Here is a 21,196-nt window from a genome sequence, read left to right as displayed (position 1 = left end):
TGCCAGAAATCCTGTGTTTAATTTTAACAATTAGACCTACTTGCATGGACTCTCTCTTAGTGTTCTTACTTTTGTCATTATCAGTATTGGGTACAAATACAGTCATTCTCTTATTAACGTAAAGTCCAGTACCTTTCTTTTGATATATCCTCTTCTTCACAGGAGTCCAGGAACCCCAGGGACTTATTTAATCTAAAGGGATCCAAACTCTGGAGGGAGGGAAAAACTGTATTTTCTAATTAGTTCATTGTTAGTGTTGCTTCCCATTAGTTCACGCGGTATCGCTGTTGAACGATGTCTTGCCCCTTTGGACAAATGGGAGTCTGCTGATGCCCTTGCTGTTTCAGATTCTCACAGGCCTCAGTGGAACTTTTTACACTGGCCTCTATCTTAGTCACCTAGTGCTCCTACAACAGAAGCACCACAACTCGGTGGCTTTAACAAACAGAAATTTATCTTCTCACAGTTTAGGAGGCTAGAAGTCTGAATTCAGGGCGCTGGCTCTAGGAGAAGGCTTTGTTTCTTTGTTGGCTCTGAAGGAAAGGTCCTTGTCTCTTTTGAACTTCTGCTCCTGGGCAGTCTTCATGTGACTTGGCATTTCTCTTCCCCCATCTTTGTTTGTTTGCTTTGTCCTTTGCTCAATGTGTTTTTATATCTCAAAGAGATTAAGACACACCCTACAGTAGTAATACTGCCTCATTGACATAACAAAGAAAACCCATTCGAGCTGCCAGTATAGATTCCTCTTTGCTTCCTTGGAAATTTCTGCTTTGGGGGGTTGGTGCCCTTTCCTGACAGCAAGCCTTGGTTAAGATCCTCTAATACACACCTTCAGGTTTTCTAACTTCTGATTTTGAGCAACAGGGTTTGGATTCTGTGACCTTTCTCACTCTGAACTTTCTGGGCAGCTTATGCAAATTGGGAGCCCTGGTGGCCCAGAGGTTAAGAGCTTGGCTGTTAACCAAAACGTTGGCAGTTCAAATCCACCAGCAACTCCTTGGAAACCCTATGGGGCAGTTCTACTCTGTCCTATAGGGTCACTGTGAGTGGAAATCAACTTGACAGGTTATGCAAATTGATCCAGCCTCTCTCTCTCTCTCTCTCTTTGTCTTTCTTTCTCTCTCTTTCTGCATTCAAAGGAGGGGCAGCTTTTTCTCATCATAGGGCAAAAAAAAAAAAGAGGTCCTGTTACAGAGTTTCCCCAGTTGCCAACTGACCTTATTCGCTGTTGCATATTTAATTTTATTTTTTCCCCCTCTAATAATAAGAAGGAAACCCTGGTGGCATAGTGGTTAAAGAGCTATGGCTGCTAACCAAAAGTTCGGCAGTTGAAATCCACCAGGTGTTTCCTTGGCAACTGTACTCTGGGGCAGTTCTCTGTTTGTCCTATAGGGTTGCTGTAATAAGAAAATCTGCTCTAAGGAGCTTGTAGACTCCATCCTTAGGCCTGGAAGAGGCTGATGTGATTTTGAATACTTTTTCTCAGGGTACATCATTATAAAATTTTTTTGGAATTTTTTTTTTTTAACCTTTTAGAAATACTTTAGCACTTTACTTTCTGCTTCATAGACATAATGTACTAGAGCCCAGGTACTAAAAAATGTTTGAGATTTAAAATTTGTGGCCGTTGTAATGGAGAGCAGGGCAGTAACATATGAGGAGAGGTTGGGGAGTATTTGAATAGTAGTTCAAACTTTGAAACTTTTGTTTCACTTTTACTGTCTGAGGATAGTCAAAAGGGAGCCTGATAAGCAGAAGATGTTTGCACCTGGGAATTTAAAGGAGTCAGAGAGGTGTAATGCTTACAGATGATTTCCCGTATGTTTTTAGACTACCAAGAAAGATTGTTTAAAAACAGTTTTCATGCTGGTAAAGCCCCCACCATCCCTTTTTTCCTGTTGAAAAAGAGGGAAAGATGCTTGCAGTCTTTCCTACTTCGGCCTCCCCTCACAAGTCAACAGTTGCTCAATGTGAGCAACTTTTGTCCAAGACTGTCAGATATGCCTTTGTGTTTCCTACTCCAGTTATAGCAGTGTTTCTCATTTAGGTTTATAATGTCAGCCCATACTAGTGGGCAGGAAAGTTTGGTAACTGTTGATATTCTTCAGTATTGGTGAAAGCATTTGCCTTCTGGAAGGATAGCTTGGGAAGAGGCTAACGTCATTGTTTCCTTCTTAGCGTTCTTTAAGGACAGGTATTTGGGTCACTTAGTGTGAGTGAGTTTATGTGTATATTTAAAAAGCTCAGTTAAACTTATGTAACAGTATATTGTTGCTTTTCTTTTCAGAATATATTAATAACTTATATTGGAATGGTCTTTGGTGGAGATTATATTTTCACTTGGACAAACTTCATTGGTTTAAATATCAGGTAAGTGAAAATAATTTAAATGTAACCACTTTGACAAGTGGGATTTGGGTACACAGATAGTGTCACAGTAAGTTTCGGCTATTAATTTAGTGGCAGATTTGTTAATTTATTAAACAAATTGCCTCTACATAATGCTTTTTAGGAAAAGGGGAGAAAGAATTATCCGCACAATATTGGGGAAATCTTTTCCGGAAGTTGAGTTCCCTTTATTTAACCTTCAGAGAACAGTCATTTATTATCCTAGATGGCAGTAAGGCGTTTTCAAGAAAATTCAGAGCTAAAGAAGAATACCAAAAAAAAAAAAAAAAACTCAAACCCATAGCTGTTGAATTGATTCCAAATACCAGCTCTGTTAAAACTGCTGTATGTGTGTCTGACCTTGAGCGTATTACTTAGTTTCTTTAGACCTTACTTGTCTTCAATGTAGGGGTGAATTATATTATATCCTAGATCTCTTTCAGTTCTAGAATTCTGAATGATATTTAAATGATCATAAAAGCCCAATTTATGCTTGTTTTTTAAGTCTTTTTTGAAGAGCAAAATTTTTAAATTTTGATGAATTCTGATTTATCACTTTTTTCTTTTATGAATTCTGCTCTTTTAGTGTCTTAGCTAAGAAATTTTTGCCTACCCCAAGGTCACAAAGATTTTCTTTTAGAAGTTTTATAGTTTTAGGTTTTACAATTACATATATGACTCATTTTGGATTAATTTTTACATATGCTGTGAAGTTTGTATCATGTTCTTTTTTTATTATTAGTAGAGATGTTCATTCGTCCCAGCACTTTTTGTTGAAAATTTGATCCTTTTACTACTACCCCAAAAAAAAAAACCACTGCCGTCGAGTCGATTCCGACCCATAGCGACCCTATAGGATAGAGTAGAACTGCCCCATAGAGTTTCCAAGGGGCGCCTGGCAGCTTTTAACTGCTGACCTTTTGGTTAGCAGCCGTAGCACTTAACCACTGCGCCACCAGGGTTTCCTCCTTTTGCTACTGAAATGTCTAATTCCTCATTGCTCTCTTTTGAGGTTCTTTTATTACCACCGTTTTATAAACAAGGAACTTAAGGCCTAGAGAAGTTAAGTGACTTGAATGCATTCTGAGGATGTCTTTTTGAGCTGTTTTTGTATGCCAGGCATTATGCTCTTAGACATGCACACGACCATAGATCTGCCATGGTCACATAGCTAACAAGTCACGTGCAAGGATTTTAACTCTGTTGAGTTAGACTCTAGAGCCTGAGTTCTCACCCCCTTAATACGTTGTTGTTGTTACCTGCCATTGAGTCAGCTCTGACTCGTGGCAACCTTATGTATAACAGAACAAAAGGTTGCATGGTCCTTCGTCATCTTCACGATCATTGGTACATTTGAGTGCATTGTTGTGGCTATTAAGTAGTGCTCATCTTCCAACCCTATGTTGGACAATATTCTGTTGTGATCTATATAGGGTTTTCATTGGCTAATTTTCGGAAGTAGATTTTTAGGCCTCTCTTCCTAGTCTGCCTTAGTCTGGAAGCTCCACTGAAACCTGTCCATGATGGGTGACCCTTCTGGTATTTGAAATTCTGGTAGCATAGCTTCCAGAATCAGCAACACACAAGCCACCACAGTATGATAAACTGATAGGCAGGTGGTGGCTTAATATGTTATCATTCAGTAAATAACTGAGTGAGTATAATGTAGCCTAGTAACTTATATGTGTATCCATCGCCACTTCTAGATTACCAGCTATTTGTAGGGCAGGAACCATTGGTCTTTTTTATCATTGTGTTATCATTGTGCCTGACCCATAATAGGCATTCAGTAGTAATAATAACAAAATAGTAACCAAACTTCTTTTTTTTTAATTGTACTTTAGATGAAGGTTTACAGAACGACTAGCTTCTCATTAAACAGTTAGTACACGTATTATGACATTGGTTAACAACCCGACAACATGTCAACACGTTGCCTTCTTGACCTTGGTTCCCTGTTACTAGCTTTCCTGTCCCCTCCCGCCTTTTAGTCCTTGCCCCTGGGCTGTTGTGCCCCTTTAGTCTCGTTTTGTTTTATGGGCCTGTGTAATCTTTGCCTGAAGGGTGAACCTCGGGAGTGACTTCATTACTGAGCTAAAAGGGTAGCCGGGAGCTACACTCTCGGGGTTTCTCCAGGCTCTGTCAGGCCAGTAAGCCTGGTCTTTTTTTGTGTGTGTGAGTTAGAGTTTTGTTCTACGTTTTTCTCCAGCTCTGTCCAGGACCCTCTATCGTGATTCCCTGTCAGAACAGTCAGTGGTGGTAGCTGGGCACCATCTCGTTATACTGGACTCAGTCTGGTGGATGCTGTGGTAGTTGTGGTCCGTTAGTCCTTCAGTCTAATTTTTGCTTTGTGTCTTCAGTTTTCTTCATTCTCCCTTGCTCCCGAAGGGGTGAAACCAGTGGAGTATCTTAGGTGGCCACACACAGGCTTTTAAGACCTCAGACGCTACTAACTGAAGTAGAATGTAGAACGTTTTCTTTATAAACTATGTTATGGCAGTTGAGCTGGATAATCCCTGAGACCATGGTCCCCACAGCCCTCAGCCCAGCAATTCCATCCTTCAGGGAGTTTGGGTGTGGCTATGGAGCTTCCATGACCTTGCCTTGTACAAGTTGTGTTGGCTTCCCCAGAATTGGGTGCCACTTACCTATTTTCTATTTAGTGTTTTTCCATCCCCACCCCTCACCTTCTCGTAACCATCAAAGATTGTTTTCTTTGTGTGTATAAACCTTTTCATGAGTTTTTACTGTAATGGTCTCATACAGTATTTGTCATTTTGTGATTGACTTATTTCACTCAGCATAGTGTCTTCCCAGATTCATCCATGCTATGAAATGCTTTGCTGATTCGTCATTGTTCTTTATCATTGTGTATATGTACCATAGTTTGTTTATCCATTCATCTGTTGATGGGCATCTAGGTGAACCATGCTGCAGCGAACATGGGTGTGCTTATGTCTATTCGTGTGACGACTCTTGTTTCTCTAGGATATATTCCTAGGAGTGGGATTGTTGTATCATATGGTATTTCTATTTCTAGCTTTCTGAGGAAGTGCCATATTTTCCAAAATGGTTGTATCATTTTGCATTCCCACCAGCAGTGCCTAAGCGTTCCAATCTCGCCATAGCCTCTCCAGCATTTGTTATTTTCTGTTTTTTTGATTTGTGCCGGTAATGCCAGAGTGAGATGGTATCTCATTGTGGTTTTGATTTTTTTTTTTAATTGCTAGTGATCTGCAGCATTTCCTTATGTGTCTGTTAGCTGCTTTAATATTTTCTTTGGTGAAGCATCTGTTTATTTCCTTTGTGTATTTTTTAACTGGATTATTTGTCTTCTTGTTGTAGAGGTGCTAGATTTTCCTGTAGATTTTAGAGATTAGACCTTTTACTTGTAGTAGCCAGAAATTTTTTCCCAGTCTGTGTGTTCTCTTTTTACTCTTTTGGTGGAGTCTTGATGAGCATAAGTGTTTAATTTTTAGAAGATCCCAGTTATCTAGTTTATCTTCTGGAGTTTGTGTGTTCTTGATTATGGTTTTTGTGTTAATGCTATGTGTTTGGAACTACAGTGTTAATCCTATTTTTACTTCTATGAACTTACAGTTTTTGGCTTTATATTTAGGTCTTTGATACATTTTGAATTAGTTTTTGTATATGGTATGAGGTATAGGTCCTGTTTCATTTTGTTTTTTTGCAAATGGACATCTAGTTTTGCTGGCACCATTTTGATATTTTTCCTTCTTTTTTGATGTGTGCATCTATTGCTATAAATTGACCTCTGAGGACTGCCTTTGCTGTGTCCCAAAGGCTTTGATATGATGTATTTTCATTCTTGTTTGATTCTAGGAATTTTTTTATTCCACTTCTAGTTTCTTCTATTACCCAGTGGTTTTTAAGCAGGGTGTTATTCAGTTTCCATGTAATTGATTTTTTTTCCTTGCTCTTTGTGTTGTTAATTTCTACTTTGACAGCATTGTGGTCAGAGAAGATACTTTGTATTATTTCAATGTTTTGGATTTTGTTGAGGGTTGCTCTGTGGTCTAAGATGTTGTCTGTTCTGGAGAACGTTCCATGTGCATTGGAAAAGAATGTGTACTTTGCCACCATTGGGTGTGGTGTTCTATGTATGTCTATGAGGTCAAGTTGGCTGGTTGTGTCTTTTAGCTTTTCTGTATCTTTGTTGAGTTTCTTTCTAGATGTTCTGTCCTTTACTGAGAGTGGTATGTTGAAGTATCTTGTTATTATCGTGGAACTGTCAATTTCTTTTTTCAGTGCTGTTAGAGTTTATGTATTTTGGAGCCCTGTCATTGGGTATGTAGTTGTTTATTATGGTTATGTCTCATGATGGATTGTCCCTTTAATTATTATATAGTGTCCTTCTTTGTCTTTTATGGTGGATTTTGTTTTAAAGTCTATTGTATCTGAGATTAGTATTGCCACTCCTCTTTTTTGGTTAGCCAACCTTTTTTACATTGTGTCAGAAATTGTCCTAAGTACTCTATACTTAATCTTTACAAAAATCCTGAGATAGTACTGTGGATATACCGTCTCACTGAGGAGGTTAAGAAATTTGCCCCATTTACCTAGCAGGTAAATGGTTGATCTGTTGTTTGTCTTCTTAGTCTTCATTCTTAACTGTAGTGCTGTCTAGTAAATGGTGAAGAGATGAATTAATTTTATTTTTATATGCCTCCATGATATATCATTACATGGGCTATATACTCTTAAGTCAGCCTCCTTGTGCATAACAAAAACCATTTTACTGTCACTTCTGTGGGCAGGCCAGGGTGCATACACAGTCCCTGGGATGGGACATTGTATACTCAGAGTCTAGCTCTAGAGCTGGTTCCTGAGTATTTTGGGCTAGCAGCCTGAATCCACGATTTTCTCGTTTAGAATTCCTTTGCCTATTTCCTTAGAAGCATGTGTTGCTTCTTAGTTTCAATCTGCTTCTCCTCCTGAATAATTCCATCATTTTGTGTAGGTCAAAGTCCTACCCACATTTTCTGTACTAGTAGACTGTCTTCTGGTTAGTCTTCCCCTGAAGTAAGGATCTCAGCTCTCCCTTTGATCCGTGGTTCTCTCAGAGAGAAAGAGAGAAGGAAATGTTTTATCAGTATTTGTTCCTGACGTAATATTTAGCAGGCTATTTATAGAGGATACAACTGGCAATCTCACTGGAATAACTTGTACTTTAAATTGGATATAGGGAGGTTAGCTAGCGCCTTGATTATATCGTACGTATGGCAGAAGAGCACTGGACTGGAATATAGCAAAAAATCTGTGTTCTGTTGCTGATAGTGCCACTAAACCAGGCAGAGTTGCCATCAAGTCTGTTCCAGTGGCAACCCCATGTGTGTCAGAGGAGAACTGTGCTCCGTGGGTTTTCAGTGGCTGATTTTTCAGAAGTAGATTATCAGGCCATTCTTCCAAGTTGCCTCTGGGTGGATTCAAACCTCCAGCCTTTTGTCTATAGCCAAGCACTGAACCATTTGCACCACCCAGAAACATCTCTAGCTATCTGTAATCCACTTTTCATGGCCTCAGTTTTCTTATCTGTAAAATACGGTTTTTGAGCTAGAGTTGTCTATCCTAATTCTCCCACTAAACTTCTCTTGATTTACCTCAGAAAGTCCTGTGGTAAGTGTACCATGTGGTCAGTAGGTCTGAGGTTATTTTGCAGGAAATCTATGACATTTGAAGGAACTTCCTTCAGGTGTGGGAAACACATAGAATGTGTTTTCTCCTTTTAGTTCTGACTAGACTCCTCCACCACAGTTTTCTGAAGTCACAGAAGATAAGAAGCTTAGAGGAAGAGGAGAAAATGATAGAAATGCTTGAGTAGTTTGGACTCAGCCCACAGTTGAAGAATAGTATGTTAATACTAATAGAGATGTTAAGAAAGAAGAAAAAGAGCTGCTCTGAAATGCGGACTGCTTAGTGCATAACAAAGCCATAGACCAGGGAAAATCCAGCTGGGAGGATTAATTGTAGGGTGGTGCCTGCCATGTGCCAGACATTGTTTTAGGGGTAGAGCTGCTGTCAAAACTGATTAAAATACTTGTCCTCATGGAGCTTTCCTTCTGATGGAGGAGACAGAAAATAAACGAATGAAACACCTGCTGTGTTAGCTGGTGAAAAATAGAAGAGGGAAAAAGAGGATAGGAAGTATTATGGGCTAGTGGGGCACTTACTGAAGATTACATTTTGTGTAAAAACCTAAAGGAGTTGAGCAAATGAGCCACATTGATTTCTGGAGGGAAGAGCAAGTGGAAGGGCCCTGAAGTGGGAGTGTGTCTGGCAAGTTCAAGGGAACACCAAGAAGGCCAGTGTGGCTGGAGCGGAGTGAGTGAAATGAGATGGGACCATGGAGATAACAGGGTAGGGTGCAGATTAGGTAGGACTTTGTGGCCATTAAAATGATTTTGAGAAATAGGCGACGTTGGAGGATTTTGAACGAGGAGTGACGTGATCAGGCTGAGTTTTAACAGGGCTGCTCTGGCCACTGTGTTGAGATTAAACTGAGGGAGGAGAGGAGGTGTGGAATGGTTGTTTTAATAGCAATGGCTTTCATTTATATAGAAACCATATAACATTTATAATAACATTAAGCATTTATATCACATTAGTAACAGTGGTGACTAAGCACTTTTTTATACATTCTTCCAAAAGAACTTTCAGTAGCTGTCATCACTCAAGTGTCACGAAGTAGCTGTCCAGACTGGCACAAAGGCTGTGGTAGCTCCAGCAACTGAAATTGCACAGAGATGCTTAGGGGACTTCATAGGCAGAGGACATTTGCTTAGGCTCAGGATTTGGAGAGATGGAAAAAAGAAAGGCGGGCATCCCAGCCAGTGAGTGTTGCATGAGCAAAAGTGTGGAGCTGGGAATGCAGATGTTGGATGAGGGTTGGGGGACACGGATAGGCAGTAAGCATTCCAGTATGGTTAGAATAGGAAGAATTTTACAAGGGTGATACTGGAAAAGTAGGTTGGTGCCCCAGTGTGAGGTACCTCAAATGTCTCGTATCAAGAAGAATGAGTACCTAACTAGGAAGACATTCTCAGAGTCACTAGTAAACTGCAGGTATTGCTTGCTCACTTGTAATGCAGTGAAGACCTGATTGGGATAAGCAAAGGCAGGAAGCCTCCCTAAACTTAGGACTCCTCCTTGATTCTCTGGGTGAATGGGATGTGTAGCCATGAGGATGGGGAGAACCAGCAACTGCCAAAACACCTTTCTTGCTTTTGGCAGTAATTGTCCCTGGTGTTATGGGGCAGTTCTGCTCTGTCCTATAGGGTTGCTATGAGTCGGAATCGATTCGACGGCAGTGAGTTTGGTTTTTGGTTTTGTCCCTGGTGTGCCTTAGCATTTTGACCTTTACCTCTATTGGATGACTAACCAAAAACCAAACCAAACTCATTGCTGTCAAGTCAGTTCTGACTCATAGTGACCCTACAGGACAGAGTAGAACTGCCATATAGGGTTTCCCAGGAGCAACTGATAGATTCAAACTGCTGACCTTTTGGTTAGCAGCCAAGCTCTTAACTACTGCTTCCAGGGTTCCATTGGATGACTCCTGTGTGCTGATTAACCTTTTGAAAATAATACAGATTCTAAATATGTAATTTATATTATATATCCAAATATATTTATAATTTATATATCATTATATAAGTATATATTTATAATTTATATGCTTAAATATTATTATATATAATATGTAATTATAATACATGTTATACATTTAAAAATATAATCATCAAATTAATTCTGTAAGGGTGGTATTATAATGCCCACTTCACAATGACGGAACTAAGGCTCAGAGAGGTTAAGTAACTTGCCCCACATCACAGAGTTTTGTACGTACGTAGCAGGGTCTGCGTTCCCTCCCAGCAGTTAAATGCTCTTTACTCAACCCTGTTTTTCTCTTTGTTCAGACTGGAAAGTTCTGAATGGTGATAGATAACAGAGGCAACATAGCTTTGCTTTATTTGGCTGCTGAGAAAGAAAATGAGAAAAAGCTCCCCAACAGCTGCTGTGTGGGAAGTTAAGATGGGTGTCCACGGTCACTATAGGAAGAAAGTACCCAGAGTGTAAGTTAGGAACAGGGCTTCATTCTGGTTGAACCTCTGCTGAGAATCTGCATTTCTAACAAGTTCTCTGCTGATATTTGCATTCCCACCCGGGATTTACTGAATCAGAATCTACATTTTAATAAATCACCAGGTGGTTCTTATGTATAACATCCTGGGAGCTTGTTAAAAACTCAAATTCTCAGCGGGGAACTTGTTAGAAATGCAGAGTCTCAGCAGGCCTTAGAACCTGAATGAACTGATTTGAAGCCCTGATTAAAAACCCAAAACCTAGTGCTGTGGAGTCAACTCCGACTCTAGCGACCCTATTAGGAAATAGTAAAAAAAATCCCATTGCCCATCGAGTTGATTCCAATTTATAGTGACCCTATAGGACAGAGTAGAACTGCCCCATAGAGTTTCCAAGGAGCGCCTGGTGGATTTGAACTGTCGACCTTTTGGTTAGCAGCTGTAGGTAGCACTTAAGCACTATGCCACCAGGGTTTCCTAGGAAGTAGTAATAGGAGTCAAACCTTTGGTTCCTGTGCTTTGATGTGGTTTGGTGTATTTTGCCTATAAAACGGCAGGGCCTAAGCTAAGAGGCAGGGCTGCCTGGCTATACACATGAACAAACATATCAGTTCTACCATTAGGACTCTTGTTCCCTGGCCTGTGGTTGCTGTATTGAAGGCATTTAGTATGTATTTATAGAATGGATATCTGATTAAGGCTTGTGAATGTGTCCATGATTGTAGGTCTAGGAGAGGTAGACTGTGTTTACATTGTTTCTGAAGATCAGAGTGGACCAGAGCAGATGGAGTGGCTCTGTTCAGCGCTCTGGTGTTTTAACTTCTGTAGACCCCTGTCTTCAGGGAGCTAACTGTAGCTTTGTCTTTTTCTTTCTTCTGTTTACCTCCTGGCCGTGCCTGTTGTAGCAGGTCTCTGTGAATTAATAGTTGGTAAAAAAAAAAATTTTTTTTAATGGTATTAAAAAAAAAAAAAACTTTTTGTTTTTTTTAATGGTATGGTCTGAATATTAGGCAGATGGAGAATTGCTTGAAATTTAAAAAGGACGTACACCTAGACATGTATAATTATTGTACATTATCTTTAATGTGAATGTTTAGTTTTTTTTTAAAGGAAAAGTTTATCAACCAGTTTTAATATGAGGTTCTTTAAAATGGATATTTAGGATGATTGAATGTGTAAACCCCAATTCCAGAGTACTAGAAGTCATTGACTTTGATGTGAATATGGAGCCAGGAGATTAATTAGAAGTTCTTTGTTTAAAATAGTGGAGGATACTGATTGAGAATGATTTGGTAGTGATATATGAAAATTCAAGTACAGCCCCCCATCTGGGTGTTTCCCTTTCCTTTCCCCATCTTTTCTTTTCTTCCTACCTCTCCCTCTCCCCAAAGCTGATAGGAAGCAGTTTATAGTCCCTTTCTAAAGCATTAACTCATCACTGCTTAACACATAGTCTGCTTGTTGATAATATTCAGTTCTCTTTAGGAAAAGAATTGCTATTTCTGGAAATTTAAATATTTGGCAATGATCAAGTCAGGAATAAATGTCCGATGAAAAATCTTTTATTGTTGCCTCAAGTTGTAGCTTGTGAAAAATCTCAACAGACTGTGTTGTTTAATCTCCAGGGTTTAGACCACTAGTGTCTCTGCTCTGGTTTTTCTCTGGCTGTTTGAACAGGTGCTTGGCAACAGTGTGCCCTCTTGCATCATGTTAGGTTTGCTTATTATTCTCACCTCTGCCTTTCGTTAGCAGTGTGTCTCCCGTCTGCTCTGAGAATATCAGAGCTGCCAGGGAAGTGGGGAGAAGGGAGTATTTCCTGATTGCTTACTGTGTACCTGGCATAGGGCTAGGTTCTGTATTGTGCATAGTGATGAGAATTTAATCCTCAGTGAACCTAAATAGATAATCTAGATAGATAATGTTATTCTTAGTTTATTAATACAAAAATAGAATCTCAGGGAGATTAAGTAATTGGTCAGGGTCACAGAGCAAGCAGTACCTTCAGAATTTGAACTGAGACCTAACTCCAGAGTCCATGCTTTTTTCATTACGTGAACTGTGCGAGGGGTATAGGGTCATTGTGAGGACTAAACCCAGAATAAATTAGTGTTTTTTGTCTTCTTCTATCCTGTACTTTGCTAGTATTTTTATCCAGGTGAAATTGGCTTTTTATGAACATCAGAGTTTGCCTTGGCAGGAGAAATAAAAGAGGATTGTTATATTTTAGGTTGTTGTTGGGGGGGAGGTATAAGAGAGTCATATGAACGAAGGGACAGCCCTTTTGGGGTGGGGCTGGAGGTAAAGGGAAATTGACTATGAGGCAGATGTACATAGGAACCTCAGTGAACATTTAGCTTCAGTCAGGAAGGCCACAGCAGTCATACTTTGATGATTCTGTGCTGTGAGGTTCTGATGAGGAAAAGGAAGGATCTGGCTGGGGAGGTTGGATTAGAGGCGACTCTATGTAACATAGTCTGGGCCTCAGAGCTGAGTAATACTGTGTAAGCGTGTGCAGTAAAGAGCCAGTGCCAGTGCTTGCTCTGGCTTTCGTACTGGTGTCAGGGAGCAGGAGGTAGGTGTTGCATGCCCTGCTGCAGCAGGTCTCAGCTGCAACACCGAAGTCCAGAGAAAAACAGAACTGTTTCAAATAAGCAGCAAGTTTATGAGTCAAGTGGTCAGGCAGAAGATGGGGGCCAAACCCAGGACAGGGAAATCTGAAAGCAGAGCCCAAGGGAGTTGGGGAAAGAGCAGGGCAGGGTAGGTTGGGAGTGTCAGTTCTGTGACCCCTTCAGCTTACTACTGTCAGCTTAGTGTTTGGGACAGAAACCTTTGTATTCCAGGTGGGTTTGACGTCCCCACAGAGAATAGACAGAATAATCACCATCCCAAAAAAGTGAACCCTCCTGGTGGTAGGTGTGATGGACAAGTTGAGGGGGCAAATGTCAGAGGCTGAGTGCTCAGCTTATAGGTTCTCTACTCTGAACTTGGTTCTAACCAAAGAGAAACCAGCTTGGCCAATCTCCCAGGGTCTGCATATTTACTTACTGATTGGAATGTTTTCCATTCTTATTAAAAATAACTTTTATTCATCTTGAATGCTTTTTGAAATGCTATTTAAATAATTCTTGAAGTGCTTTTTGAAAATGCAGAAAATACACATAAAAAGAAATAACCTGTAATCTCATCACCCAACTATAACCACTGTTAACGTTTTTGGTGTGTTCGTTCCAGACTTTTGTCCATTCCAGTGCATACCGATATACATGTTCATTTAAGTAAAATGGGATTATACAGTACGTCATGTTTTATGAGATTTTTTTTCATTTAAGATGTCATTGCCTATTTTCATTTTATATTTTTAATGGTTGCATAGTATTCCATTGTGTGAATTTATATAACTCCTCACTGTGGGACATTTACCCTTTACCTGACTTTTTTGCCATTATATTTTTTGGGGTAAACACCTTGTAGGTAAGTCTGTGAAGAACTGTATGATTCATCCACGAAGTAGATTGCTAGGTCAAAGGATAAGTAAAATTCTAAGGCTTTTGATTTCACCAAATTGTCTTCTAGGAAGGTGGTATACAGTTGGCGCTTCTGCTAGCAAGTATGTGTGAATGAACATTCATTTTTGCAAAGTATCAGCAGCACTGGATATACCTTGGCGGGGGGCAGGGGGATGACTTGGGGTGTCTCTGCTAGTTTGGTAGATGAAAATGCTATATTGATTTTATGTGCTGCTGGTTTATAAAGGTATTCCCAACCCTCGCAGCAGTCTCCCCGACATTTGCCGTTGCTTCCTTTGTCCCTGACGGTGGTTTTCTGTTTTGCAGCATTGCTGGGAGCCTGGTATATTCCTACATCACTTTTTCTGAAGAGCAGCTGAGCAAGCAGTCAGAGGCCAGTAACAAGCTGGACACTAAGGGAAAAGGAGCAGTATGACCAGAGGGTTGCTTAAACTTAAGGCAGTCCAAGTTTTTTGATCAACTTGGAACCCTGGCAATTCTTACGCAGATATTGAGGCATCTTGATTATGGAGAAAATAGTATTCTTTTGCACTTGTACAATCTGAGGATTGATTGCTGCCTTTTAAAATTTTATGATGAGAGAAACCTATAATTGACTCTTTTAAATATGCTGTTTGAATTAATTTATATCAGACTGGAAAATATACTGGGCCTTTTAATTTATTTTTTCTTCAGTGCTGACAGTCAGACATGAGTGTTTTGAATATATTTTATTCCATAGTTTGATATCCAGGTGTCTCTGAGAGCTGCATGTATAAAGTGTGCCAACAGGAGCCTCGGTGCTCAAATTGGTGCCGCGAGTTTCGGGAGGCAGTTTAACCTTCATTCTGCTGGAAATGCAGCTGAGCACCTGAAATTTCCTCTTTTGAATTTTATATCCTATGATTGCATTGTCTTCACGAGAGCATCATCACTTCATTTGTATGAGATGACAACTTCGACACTAAATATATATATATGGCTTTGAAGCATATTGGTTTCCAGGTGAGCTTCCCTGAGGACTCATGAGCTGAGCAGAGAGCATTCCTTGAAAATACATTGTTGTCTCTGTTGTGTAGGATGAGAATAGTGAAGGGATGGCGGAAGTAGGTCTTTTGTAGATTTTTTCATCCGCCTGACTCATTTATTCCTCTAAAATGTATTGACTATGTAATATTTGCCAGGCATCTGTGCTAAGTGCTGGTGAGTATGTAATATTTGCCAGGTGTCTGTGCTAAGTGCTGGGAATACAGAGTTGCCTTTGGAGGAGGTTGATACATCTCACTCCTGCTGTAGTGACTGAGGGTAAAGTGGAGAACTTCACTCAGTCAGTCAGTTGAGAAGACATTGTATGCGCAAGTTGCTTCAGCTCTCAGAAATAGAAATCTGTAACTGGGGTGAGAAGCTCCTGCCTGCCCTGCCTATTGCACAGCAATTTGAGTCCAAGTGCAACAATCTGAGATCAAATGCATGTGTAGAGCTGCATTTTGGAAACTAAATCAGCTCCGCATTGACCCCTTCTTCTCTAAATGAGAATGGCAGTCAGGCAGTGACCACCATTATTTCCTCATGCCTCTCTTCTCTGGGTTGCGACGTTTTTTTTTGTTTCTGTTTAGATCGATATGGCTAGTAGCTTCCACAGTTCTGAATTTATTGCTTTGAGGGAAAGCCTGGTTAGGAGTTTCTGGATTGGTGAGGCTTAGACTTTGTCTGGCAGTGTCAGTGTTGGAGCCATCGTCTTCCTCTCACCTCAAATGGCATGAGTATACCTCTCTTCTTTGGATAGTCCCATGTGCCCCACCCACTTACACCCCATACCCCACGGCTCACTTACTGAGCATGTCAGCTTCATCATATGACCAGTGCTGCCTCCTGGGAGAGCAGCAGTGAATGGACATTGCCTGAATTGCCTCTTAGGGGGATGTTAACTCCAACACAATTCTGGGACTTATCTCAGAGATATCCATTGACTTTGGAAATGAGTATGTTTGCTTAGGTGAGATGTGCAGTCAGTGCACAAGAGATGGGGTACTCTTGCACTAATGCACACACTAACCTCTATTTCCTTGGGTCTGGAATCCACTGGACTCTGTTGACCTACACATTTGGTGTCTTGAAGGTTTTGATTTTTTTTTTTCCTATTTCATGAAGAATTATATTGAGGTCATTTTCATAGTCATCTTTCTGTGATTTTGGTTTGTGTTTATTAAAGCCTGGCCAGTGGTGCTGTGTTCCCACAGTTCATCCCATGACCAGCTCCCAGTGGAACAAGCTCCATACAAGCGGTCCTAAGCTCACTTTTTGCAGCATCATCTAACCTGAGAAAATTCCAGTGGAAGAATAGGATATTATCTTGTGTCAGATGGGTATTCTTGTCCCTGTTTTACCGATGAGAAAAGATTCAAAGAAAGTAGATGACTTGCCAATAAGTAAAAATCCATGTTCTTTGCATTGAACCATGCTGCCATTTGATTAAGTGATCAGGGAGAGAAGGAATGGGAATGCTAGCTGAACTAAAGCTTGAGCTCTTTCAAAGAGGCAAGGGGTTGATTGAATTTGGAGTAAGAGAACAGGCTTTGCAGACCTAGCATGGAGAAGGAGAGGCCACTCTCTGTCCTGGAGCCTTCATCCACCTACTGTGCTGGCCTCAGTTGATAGGCACTTCTGTCTGTGATTGTTACCTGCCACTGCCTGGTTTTGTCAGGGTATAGTGGAAAGGTATAAAGTATAGTGGGAACCAATTTTAGTGGTTCTGTTCCTTTTTCTATTAGCCACATGAAGGAGGGAACTTTTTGATGTTAGAAATTGGTGTTGTGGAATTTCTCACATGCTAGGCCTTTGGATGTATTTAAAGGTAATGGGCTAGTGCTCCACCAGGGATTGAACTGCTTCTTGGGAGTCAGGTTCCCTTGGAGGTCTGTCACCTCTCTAGGTTTATTTGAGAACATTACATGTAGTTATAACTTCACTAAATGCACATGACAGGCTTCTCTACCTCAGGGCCTCTGGTCTGTACTGAACCATCTGGCTTATCAGAAGCAGTCCAGTGACTTACAAAACTCCCGGCTTGTCTGTGACCTAATTGCTGGAAGCCCCTTCAATGCAGTCTCCTGTCTTGAAGTGCATGAGAGAACAGCCTGGGGAAGTTGGAAGTCGAATGGACTGGGCAACCATTTTTGGAGTACAGTTAGTTCCCGGGTTACAGATGTCCAGCTTACAGACAACTCATACTTACGAACAACTGATACGTACTTAAGAATGGACTGCCATAAAGCCTATTATATTAAAAATTTGAGTTAAATATGATGGTTCTTAATAACGTATGCACACTACTTTGTGACACTCATGAAAACTTGCATGGTTTCAGTGTTTGTTTTATACGCATAGGAAGGAAAAATCATACTAAGACAAACATCTGACTAACTGGCGCTAAATAAGAGCCTGTATGTGCCTGTTCAGACTTACCTACGAATTCAGCGTAAAGACAGAGTTAGGCACAGATCTCAGTCATAACCTGGGCACTGCCTGCATGTGTTTTCAGTTATGTGCAGGCCTGGAGGTTGTGTACTAGAGATTGTACCTGGAACCTAGAAGCTCCCAGAATGCCTGGATTTTGCCCCAAGGTTGATACCTTGCAAGGCAAAAATTCTTTGGCCTATTTACCACCTCCTAGGAGAAAAAGAGGCAGTGTAGAGTTAAATCTTGAATTTGCCCATTCAGACAGATGAGCTGTGCTGAGAATCCTCAAGGCCAAATTCCATGACTAGTGGCTTCTCTTCCTTGAATTAATGAAAGCGAAGATCTTCTTTGGCCAGCCTTCTTTTAGTCAGTGCTAGATTGATTCAAATCACCCTAGTTGACCAGACTACTCATGGCCAACATGTCAGGTGTTTTGATTGCCTTGTGTGGCTGCTGCCTCCTTTAGTAGTCAATCATTTGTAGGATCCAGTTTGCATGTAGGTAAAAAAAAAAAAAAAAGTGCATTTGCAAGTTCACTGTAGGTTTACTGTGTCAAGATTCCATGGAAGGCTTTGGTCAAACTCGTTCAGGCTTTTCACAGGAAGTACAGTAGAGCCTTGATTGGCTGGGAATGATACCTAAGACTTTGGGTCTGCCCTTGCTTTAGTTATATGGCCTCATTCAGTGAGCAAAGATCTGCTGAGCACCTTGTGTACACCAGGCACCGTGCTAAGCTCTGGGGAAACTGAGATGAATGTGAAATGGATCTTGCTCTAAGGAATGTATAATTCTTTAGCCAGAGGTGGTGGCCTGAACCCTAGTTGAGAGAAAGGAGTCAGTGATTTGTATGCGAGAGCTGCCTGCCACAGTTATCCACATCATTGCATCTAGAGGTACCCCGCCCATAGTGCGAAGGCATTTTTTAAACCCCTGAGAACTCTCATAATCCATACTAGTCTCCTAGCTCTGAGATGAATTATATGGCCCTTTGAGTTCAGTGAACAGCCTGGGTCCCTCCTTCCTGTGGCCCTTGGAGTTCTGTGAACAGCCTGGGTCCCTCCTCCCTCGACTGCACATATTCTTGTTTTCCCATAACCATGTGATATTGGTTCTTCCTTGTGGACAAGAATGTAATTGATTTTTTTCTTCCCTAAGGGAAGATAATCATAGTTAAGAGGACATGAGATAGTGGATGTAAAACTACTCAGCACAGTGCCTAGTACCTGTTAGGCACTCAGCAATGTAGTTACTGACATTATTTCATGGTGACACTACAGGCAAAACAAAATTCTTAATTTCTGCTCTTTAAATGCTAGAGGGCAACGTGTGTGTTCATTGAAAACACACGACCCTGTACTTCATTGCCTCTAGAACACTTAGATCATGGTTTCTGTTCACTGCCTTCTTTTTTTAAAATACCTACTGGATGTAATTGTGGTCATGGTGTGATGCAGCTGATTCTACCTGTTTTTAAAAAGGGAGAAAATTACTTTCGTATTGTGATGATAAATTTCATAAGACAAAAATTATGTTATACCTTAGAGGAAGATAATTATACTTCAAAATGGTAATTCAATTCAGGCTTTCCCAGTTTGTCACCTTAAGATGGCACCTGTGCAGCTGTGGGCTCCCTCTTCCTCTCTCCTGGTTCACTGCACCTGACTGCACACTGTTCCACGGCCAGGTCCATCTCAGTTGTCAGCATACGTGAGTCTCATGCACCATCACTGTTTTTCTAAACCCACCTAATAAGTTCTTACTGTTAGGAACCCACCTCGTTATGATATGAGGAGATATTCTCAGTGTTTCTAAGACCTTTTTTTTTTTTTTAATACTTTTTAAAAAGAAATCTGGTTAGATTTATTGTCTTGCAAAAATGTTTTTAGACATTTGTAAATATTTCCTTTCTCATGCTGATGATCAACTGATTTTGTCTACAAATGTTGGCCTCTCACAGTATTTTTTCAATATAGAGTCTTGCCAAAAGACCATTTTAGTGTTTTTTAAAAAGGTACTGATAATTGAGATATGTAAATCAGGTGACAGAAAAATGAAAATTATGTGCCTAACTATTTTTGTAAAGGCGTCAAATAAATACTTTTTCCTGAAAACGTGTATTAAAATTTCTTTCTAAGTGAAGTGCCTACAGAAACAATCAAGAGTCACAAATCAGCTCATCTTCAAGAGGCTGCACTATTAGTTGAGCTACAGTAATAGAGAAAGCAGTTTGCCATACAAATACTTTGCATAAATAGCACTTATGAATAAACATCCAGTGTCCTGGGCATACTTGTGGTAAATTGGAAGGAAAGAAATGCTAACCTTTCTGCTTTCAGGATATGTCATGTGCATAAAAAGCTTTCTAAGCCTCTGAGTAGCTTTACTAGGAAATAACCCCCAAATAAAATATGCTCACCAAAACCAAACCCACTGCCATTGAGTCGATTATTTTATTCAACTTTAAAAAATCCTCTTAGAGTCTGGCTTTTTGTCTAATTTGTTAAAGGTATGTGTTCTCTTTTATTCGGCCCTTGGCTAGTTTCTTGTCTCGCTTGGCTTCCTTGCAGCACAGAGTTGCCAGTATTAGGGAAAGCCATAGAAGAGGTATTGCCAAGAGGAGCAGAGCACAGAGTTGGGCCTTTGTGTACCCTAAACAGTTCAGCAGTTACCAGGTACCCCCAATTCTTCATCCCTGTATCTCTCATCACTTGGGCCCTATCACTTATTCATCCATTAAGCCAGACTGAACTTATTGGGCCAGCACCCAGCGTCTGGCAGAGCCTGGCACATCTGTTTCATAGATGAAGCTCAGTGAGGTAAAACTGCTCAGTGTGGTCATGGAACCCACATTCAAATCCCATTGTCTTGACTCAAAAGACTTTTGTTCTTAACCATCACAGTGGGTTCTTTTGTTTCTCCTAGTCCACCTGAATAGACTTGGTGGTACCAGACACATCACCATTTCATGTCTGTCTAATGCTATTCTTAAAGTTCACAAAGTACGGTATTAAAGCTTAGTGTTAAACTGGTGGCTGGTTGAATCTGAGGAGGTAAAGCAGCCAAGCCTTTTCAGCTGTGCTGATGCTGCCCTCTTGTGGCAAGAGCTGCCGATGATGGATATATGGAGCAGTTTGCTTTGCCTTGAGGGAAAGTTTTTTCCTGAGGGCTTACTATGTGCCTTTCACTGATTTAGGCCTTCACCATCACCATACTTTACTGATGCAGTGGCCTTAAGCAAGGCTAAAGGATTTATTCAACCTCACCGAGAAATTCAACTCTGGACTTTGAGTTCAAAACCCTTTTCATTCCAAAGGATACATTCCAGATAGCATCCTTGTTAGAACGCAGGGGGAGGGTTTCATCAAGAGCTTCTCATCATGCCTACTTATCCTCCAGGTATGATGGACTTTTTTTTTTTTTTTTAATAATTTTTATTGTGCTTTAAGTGAAAGTTTACAAATCAAGTCAGTCTCTCACACAAAAACCCGTATACACCCTGCTACACACTCCCAATTACTCTTCCCCAATGAGACAGCCCGCTTTCTCCCTCCACTCTTTCGTGTCCATTTCGCCAGCTTCTAACCCCCCGCCCCCATCCTCTCATCTCCCCTCCAGGCGGGAGATGCCAACATAGTCTCAAGTGTCCACCTCATCAGCATCCCTCTCCATCCCATTGTCCAGTCCAATCTATGTCTGAAGAATTGGCTTCGAGAATGGTTCCTATGCTGGGCCAACAGAAGG

General features: G+C 40.7%; 1 protein-coding gene across 1 annotated transcript in view; it reads left to right on the top strand.

The window, feature by feature from the left end:
* SLC35D1 (solute carrier family 35 member D1) overlaps positions 1-16,521 on the top strand; it is a 46,248-nt gene extending 29,727 nt beyond the window's left edge. Inside the window, exons 11-12 of the mRNA XM_049879539.1 lie at positions 2,288-2,370; positions 14,324-16,521. Coding sequence (XP_049735496.1) covers positions 2,288-2,370; positions 14,324-14,432 — 192 coding nt within the window. The 3' untranslated portion in view covers positions 14,433-16,521. The remainder of the gene's footprint in view (positions 1-2,287; positions 2,371-14,323) is intronic.
* Positions 16,522-21,196: the final 4,675 nt, after the last annotated feature.

Source organism: Elephas maximus, chromosome 3, assembly GCF_024166365.1.
Source record: "Elephas maximus indicus isolate mEleMax1 chromosome 3, mEleMax1 primary haplotype, whole genome shotgun sequence".
NCBI lineage: Eukaryota > Metazoa > Chordata > Mammalia > Proboscidea > Elephantidae > Elephas > Elephas maximus.
The sequence above is the reverse complement of the archived record's forward strand: the minus strand, read 5'-3'. Positions and strand labels throughout refer to the sequence as shown.